This window comes from Pinus tabuliformis, chromosome 5_1 (genome assembly GCF_031772625.1).
Source record: "Pinus tabuliformis cultivar Carrire ecotype Pingquan chromosome 5_1, CPIR1, whole genome shotgun sequence".
In the NCBI taxonomy this organism is placed as follows: Eukaryota; Viridiplantae; Streptophyta; class Pinopsida; order Pinales; family Pinaceae; genus Pinus; species Pinus tabuliformis.
This window is the reverse complement of record NC_142305.1, coordinates 707,820,921-707,827,945: the sequence shown is the minus strand read 5'-3', so window position 1 is coordinate 707,827,945 and position 7,025 is coordinate 707,820,921. Positions and strand designations below refer to the sequence as shown.

At 48.7% G+C, this 7,025-nt stretch overlaps 1 protein-coding gene across 1 annotated transcript; it reads right to left on the bottom strand.

Moving 5' to 3' along the window:
- Positions 1–5,025: 5,025 nt before the first annotated feature.
- On the bottom strand, positions 5,026–5,853 carry LOC149166889 (uncharacterized). Its single transcript, XM_089430291.1, has one exon. It carries the CDS (start codon positions 5,851–5,853, stop codon positions 5,026–5,028), a length of 828 nt encoding a protein of 275 aa, XP_089286417.1.
- Between the last annotated feature and the right edge of the window lie 1,172 nt (positions 5,854–7,025).

Below are 7,025 nucleotides of genomic sequence, written 5' to 3'. Positions count from 1 at the left end.
AGGATCTTCTGCTCAATGGCCCATTTGAGTTCCAGCATCATTTGCTCCATGTCCTTTAGCAGCAGGTGGTTTCTGGAAACCTGGACTTGGACAGCCGCAAGCTCTTTTAGGAGAATGTTCTTTATGGAGGCCGATTCTTCCGTCAGTTGGCGTTTGAGGAGTTCTTCAGCATGTTTGCGCTCTTCATCCTCCTCTTCGCGAACAGCCTGGTTAACCTCCATAGCCCTGCCGACCACATGCTTCATGATCCAATAGAATTGTAACGTTCTATTGAATAGCGTGTTCCTGCCTCTGGTGGTGCCAGGGTCCGTGATTACTTCCCAGTCCTCACGGGGGATCTCTTGGTTCGCGCTGATTTCCCTCAGCTCGCGCTCCCATTCATGGATAAGAGAGTGGACCTCGGGAGATGTAACCATCAATCAGGTGAAGGAGTTTGTCGAGGTCGGCTTCCTACCCCTTTTGTTCGATTGACTACTGGTGCCAGCATCCCTCTTCTTATCAGAACTGGTCTTTCTTGGAGCCATCTTTCCTCTGGCCTGGGGCTTGGGAATTGAGGAAGCTTTCCGACCTGTCACAATAGAAAACCATAGGTCAGTGCAAGAGAGATGGAACACAATCGAGGTCTGTTCCATTGTAACGGCAAACTCAGCATGAATGGACGCCTGGGTCCTTGGAGCAATTCCATTATGGGCACGGCGGCTGAAGACCCACCACCATCTCACAGGATCCCGGAGAACCCCCCGACCGACGAAGCGGCAAAACCTGACGGCCTTGGCCAGCAGAAGGGAGAAGCAGAAGAGGAGCCAGCCACGGAAGAAGGCCAGAGAGTAGAAAAGACCAGGGGTGCGAGGACCCTCCAGAAGCGTGACGAAGCCCAGCGAAGCCCCCCACACAGCCTGACTCTCAGAGCAGGACGCGAAACTAGCATAAATCAAAACATTCCCATCACGGGGGTGGGAAAGGAGAAACCAAAAAGAGCCCGGGGGGCCCTTATCGTCGTAGCAGCAGGGAGTCTGCACGCAAGGCCAGAGCATATCCAGCCAGACCAAGAGAACAGAGAAACAAGCATGCATGTCTGAAGGACGAGGACTGTAGGAAACATACCACCTTTTCTTGCCGAGGCCGAGGAGGAGGGCTGGTCGCAGAGGTGAGCAGGCGTCTTTCCGTTCTTTTTCATCGTTCTTACCAAGCTGAATGAGCCTGCCATCTGTTTCCTCGGGCTTATTAACTCGTTGCCGTGTCGAACGGGCCGCCACTTGGCTGGTTGAAATTCCGGCCTCCGCTTGGCCGTTTAATTTTCCGTCACGCATTCCGGCTTCCCCATCTCGGGAAGTGGCGTGACTTGACCTTTCCACTTTATGCTTCATTATTCCAACCTCCATCTGGCTGCTCTTGCCGTAGCCTTCCTTTACTCCTGGTGCCACCTATCGTCCTTCCTCTATCCATTATCCTGAATTCCAGAGTTGGCTCTAGATCATTCCTTAATGTTGTCTCAGCTCACACGTCCCCTCCATTCATTCAGCCATTCTTGCCTTGCCCCGTCACCTGCCCAACTTGTGCCTGCCTTTCTCCTCTGCGTTTTCCCACAAATGAGCTGTCTGATCCCTGCTGTTGAAGATTATCTCCGCCTCCGCTACGTGCCGCTTGATCGTGACCGTTCATCTCCTTCATGCCATTACAACCTTTATCAACTTTTAGTAGTTGCTAAAGTTAAGCTTTCTCCTCCTGGTGCAGATGAGGCAGACATTCGTTGTCGATTTCTTTGCCCCGGTTCCTGCATCCCCAATTCGCAAGCCAATTTGCCGGCTTGTTACCTGCACGCCTGGTGTGAGTCGGGAGGAGGTAGTCTATTTTGGGAAGGAGCTTCCCAATTTCGCCAACCAGCCAAGCAGTTCTCCAGCTTTTGCTAATCCTTTCCGCTGGTTGTTGCTGTTGGAGCTTCCTAACCATGTCAATTACCAGCTTCGAGTCCCCCTCAATTTGGAGACGTTTGAAGTTGACCCAAAGAGCTATTTCCAGGCCCCGCTTCAGGGCGTGCAGCTCGGCTTCATTATTCGAAGCTTCCCCGCAGTCCATCGCGAAAGTTCTTAGAGTGTTACCCCCGGCGTCTCTAAAGACTCCTCCAATACCGGCCTCTCCTAGGTTGTGCTTTGCAGCGCCGTCGAAGTTTAATTTTATGAATCCTTGTGGGGGGTGTCTGTACTGGTTGCTTTCGGCCACTGCTTTGGCCAGTTCTTTTCGAGAACCCCCTCTGGTGACCATACTCTGTCTGACCTCTAGTCTATTCAGGATTGTTTCTTCCGTAGTCGAAACCTGCCAATCTTCGTCCTTCCAGCTTTCCGATAGGATTGTTTCCCGAGTGTTTCTAATGAATTGCTCCCAGATTGCTGCGGGGGTTCGGGTTTCTGATTTGAAGATGGCCCCATTCTGAGCTTTCCAGATATTCCAGAGGAGGAATCCGGTGGAAAGGAGCCAGGCACGGTTGACCACCGGGTTCAGGTAAGGCTTTTTCGGCCAATTGACAATGGTGCTTACGATGTTTTGCTGGTTTCTGTGTTGGCGCTCAAACAATTTGTGGTGGTTTTCCCACAGGGAGGAGCTGACGGAGCAGCGGTTCATCAAATTTTCCATGGTTTCCTCTTGGGAGAAGCAGAGGGCGCAGTGGGATGGGCCTTGGCTTCCCTTCCTCAGAATCTGGTCCCAGGTGAGCACTCTACCATGTAGAATGGTCCAAATGAAAAAAGAGATTTTAGGCCAGTGCTTGATTTCCCAAATATTTTTCCATTGATTTGTTTCCGGTTGATGATTTTGATTGCTTTTAAGGTGGTAGGCTTCTGCTATTGTGAAATTTCCTTGAATGCGTTTGCCCCATCTGAGAATGTCAGACCCTGTTTTCCTTGCTATTTTCCGAGAAGCCATCTCTGTATAGTAGTCTTGCCATCTGTCGGTTTCTGGCGCTCCTTCCCAGTCCTCTTTAAATTTCCAATTGCGCCAGTATCCAGCCTCGTCAGGCTTCCAGAAGTTGCCGACAGTTGAAGCCCCGGCCTGGGACGAGAAGGCAAGGATGACATGGAGGTTGTCTTTTTGTATGAGACGGTCTCGTTGCTGCCAGGATTCCTCCCAGAATCTGGCTTTGTCCCCTGCACGAATTTCCCAGAAACTGTGCTCCCTTATCAGGTCCTTGCTGCCTCTCGCCAGGTTCCAGATTGCAGAGCCTCTGGTCTCTGTCGTGCTTCTCAGTCTTTCTTCGATTTCCCCTGCCGCGTCGTATTTTCTTTCCCATAGCACCTTCCATAGGTCAGGGCCACCCTGAAGCCACCTCCACCAGAGCTTCGCACCCATAACTTGGTTGAGGACGAAGGGGTCGCGGAGTCCTAGACCGCCATCTTTAGGGAGCCGGCAAAGCCACTCCCATGAGATAAGGGCCCACTTTCTTGTTTTGTTGGTCCCCTGCCAGAGGAAGTTTTTGAACAGGGAAACCAGCTTTTGGCTTGCAGTCTTTGGAATTGCTTGGCACGAGAGCTGGTAATTTGGGATGGCCTGCAGAACAACTTTCAATAAGGTTATCCGACTTGGGGCATTCAATGAGCGGTGGGTCTAGTTCTCCATTTTATTTCAGATTTTCTTTATTAGTAGATTCCAGTTGGCCGACCAGAATTGGTGCTCATGTAGCATGATACCCAGGTATTTGGATGGGAAGGATCCCCTGTTGAAGCCTAGAGTACGAGCCAGGAATCTTTGGGCTGCCAAGGAGGTGTTAAAGAAAAACACTTCCGATTTATCCTTATTGATCTCCATTCCGGAGGCTTTGCTGAATTGAGATAAGGATTTGATAATTCTTTGGGCCTCCTTTAGAGTGGCTTGACCGTAAAGCATCACGTCATCTACAAATTGCTGGTGGGAGACCGGAATGTCTTCTCCGCAGATTCGGAGGCCTTTTATCTGTTCCTTGGAAACCTGAGCCTTAACCAATCTGCCTAGGCCTTCTGCGGCTAGGATGAAGAGGAAGGGAGACAGGGGGTCTCCCTGCCTTAGCCCACGAGAGGGAGTGAAAGCTTCAGAGGGGGAGCCGTTTAGGAGAATTGACATGACAGGAGAGCTAACCATAGACAGGATCCATTTTATCCATCTTTGATCAAATCCATAGGCTTTTAGGATACCTGCCAGGTAGTTCCAGCTGAGCCGATCAAACGCCTTGGCCAGGTCAAGTTTGATAAGCATGCCTGGGGCACGGGAGCTTTTCAGGGAATGAATCACTTCCTGGGCAACTATGATGCCATCTGTGATCTGCCATCCTTTGACAAAGCCAGTTTGCTCCAGGGCAATGAGATCCGACAGGATCGGCTTGAGCCTGTTGACCATGATAGTTGCAAGGATTTTGTAGACAACATTACATAGGGAGATGGGCCTAAAACCCTGCGGTTCATCTGAGTAGCTAGACTTTGGTATCAACGCTAGGAAGGTGGTGTTCAAACCTTGGTGCATGCGCTTGGAGCACCTGGATTCCTCCACAAGATCAAGCAGATCATTCCCCATGAAGCTCCAAGTCGCCTGATAAAATTTGATGGTGAAGCCATCGGGCCCTGGGGCCTTATTTTTAGCCATTTTGTTTATTGTTTCCTCCAATTCATCCTTGGTGATTACCCTGAGAAGGGCTAGGTTTTGATCTCTAGAGACTTTCTTAGGAATATGGTGGCTGATTTTGTCTATGTCCTCGGATCTGTTGATATTTGGTTCGGAGAGAATACCTTTGAAGTGCTCCACCAAGAGATGTTCTATTTCATCCTGCTGAGTCACTCTGTTTCCCTCCTTGTCTTTCAAGGAGAAGATTTTGTTGTGTTGGCGATGGTTCAGCATGGCTTTGTGGAAGAATTTGGAGTTTTTGTCTCCTTCTTTGAGCCATTGGATTCGGGATTTCTGCTTCCACAGGATTTCCTCCTGTTTTCGCCTTTCCTCTAATTGAGTGATTACTCTACCTTCCTCCTCTGCCAGATCCTGACTTCGACCTTCCAAGATGATTTGCTGCTAGATTCTTTCCATTCTGGATTGGAGTTTGCCCTGCTCCTGTTGGATATTGCCAAATTCTTCCTTGTTCCACTTTTTGATTTTGCTTTTAATTTCTTTGAGCCTTAGCTGAAATGAGTGCATTTTGCTGCGGCCCTCCTTTCCACTTTTGTTGTCCTGCCACCAGCCTCTTACTTTGTCTAGGAAGTCAGGGGCTCTGAGCCAAAAGGACTCGAACCGGAAGGGTCTCTTTTTGTTCTGATTATTTAAGGCTATTTCCAACTTTATTGGCCAGTGGTCCGACCCTGTTGAGGGTAGGATAGAGGCTTCATAGAAGATATCCAGCCCGATTATGTGCTCTGAGATGAGGAATCTGTCCAGTCTTGAAGCAATCTGTTTGGACCCGCCTCTTCTGTTATTCCATGTGAATTTCCCGTTTATGGTTGGGATGTCAACCACTCTTAATTCTGTCTGCACTTCTCTGAATCTTTCCATTTCTGGGTCTTCCCTGCTTATTCCACCTTTTTTCTCTTCTCGAGAAGCGATTAAGTTGAAGTCTCCTGCCAGGATCCATCTCTGCTCCTGGTGCAAACTTCGAAGCTTAGTCAGCTGATTGAGGAACAGGTCTCTGTCTGCACGGGTGTGGGGACCATATACAGCCGAGATTACCACCCATTCGCTTTGTCCTATTAGTCTGAATCTCCCAGTGAGGATTCTTGGCATTCCTATCCACCAGTCGGCGAGGACTTCAGCTGGGTTCCAGAGAATAGCTATCCCTCCTGCACTTCCTTTGGGATCTATAGTGACATGTTCGTATCTTGGTTTTATTTTATTGAGAATTTCATCCATTTTCTGGCCTGGGATTTTGGTTTCTTGGAGAAGCATAATCTGAGGTTTGTCTTTTTTGAGTCATGCTGCCAGATGTCTCTGTTTTCCTTTGCTATTTAAGCCTCTGATATTCCACGATGTCAAAATCATTGGTTAACTTGGGAAAGGGTTTGGAACACCGCTGATAGCGGGACTACTTTTCCAGTATTGACTAACGTTTCTCCCATGAGTTGGATGGAGTCCTTAATGTTTCTTCTTCCTCTCTTTTTTCCCCCCTTTATTTTGTCCATTCTGATCTGGTCTGCTTTCCTTTTGAGTCTCTTGGTTTTCTTCTGTTGAGGCTTTGCCTTTTTCTAGTTTGGTTTTGTATTGTTGGAAGGTTTCAGTATACAACTTCTTTTGTTCTTCGGGAATAAACCTCTCATCCAGGTTCTTCCATTCATGCAGCAAGTTTTCCAACACTTCCTCTTCCTGGCTTAGGTCCTCCCTACTGGACTCCTGGTCTGTCTCCATCCGATCAGTTTGTTCATCTATTTCCTTATCCTGTTCTGGTGTCTCACTCAGGGCTTTTCTTTTAGCTAGGTTTCTTTCGCAGTTCTCGCTGCAGTCTGAGCCTTTATCCTTCTGAGCCTTTAACCATAGTCTGAGCCTTTATCCTCCTCTACCTGCAGTATAGCGAAACTGTTTGGTTTCACTGTGTCGGGTTGTTTGCCTTTCTTATCTTTCTGGGGGGGTTCCTTGTTGGCTTTCCTTTTGTTTCTCACCTCTTGGAATTCCTCCTGGTCCGGCTCTCTCTTTTTTTTTTGGGGCCCTCTGTTTTCTTCTTCCTCCCTGGTTATTGGACATTCCTTTGCTAGATGGCCGTGGATATGGCACCTGCGACACCTAAACGGGATGTGTTCATAGTCTATGTTCTGCTGCCAAATTTCTTCATGATATTCAAGCTCTATGGTGTCAGGGATGGGGTTTGCTAGGTTCATGTAGACACAGATCCTGGCATACGAGGTGTATCTACCTTTCTTTGTAGTTTCTGCTATTTTCACGAAGCTTCCTATTGAGTTGCCTATTCCTTCCAGGATATCCGGGTCCCAGAAGTCTATGGGGAGCCCAAATAAGCGGACCCAGACAGGAGCAGCCAGAAAGGTTTCTTTGTCAGGGTTGTAGCAATCTTCCCAGAAGCGCATGAACAGACC

Coding starts and splice junctions, on each gene's coding strand:
- LOC149166889 (XM_089430291.1), bottom strand. CDS start 5,853: ATGGATGAAATTCTCAATAAAATAAAACCAAGATACGAACATGTCACT.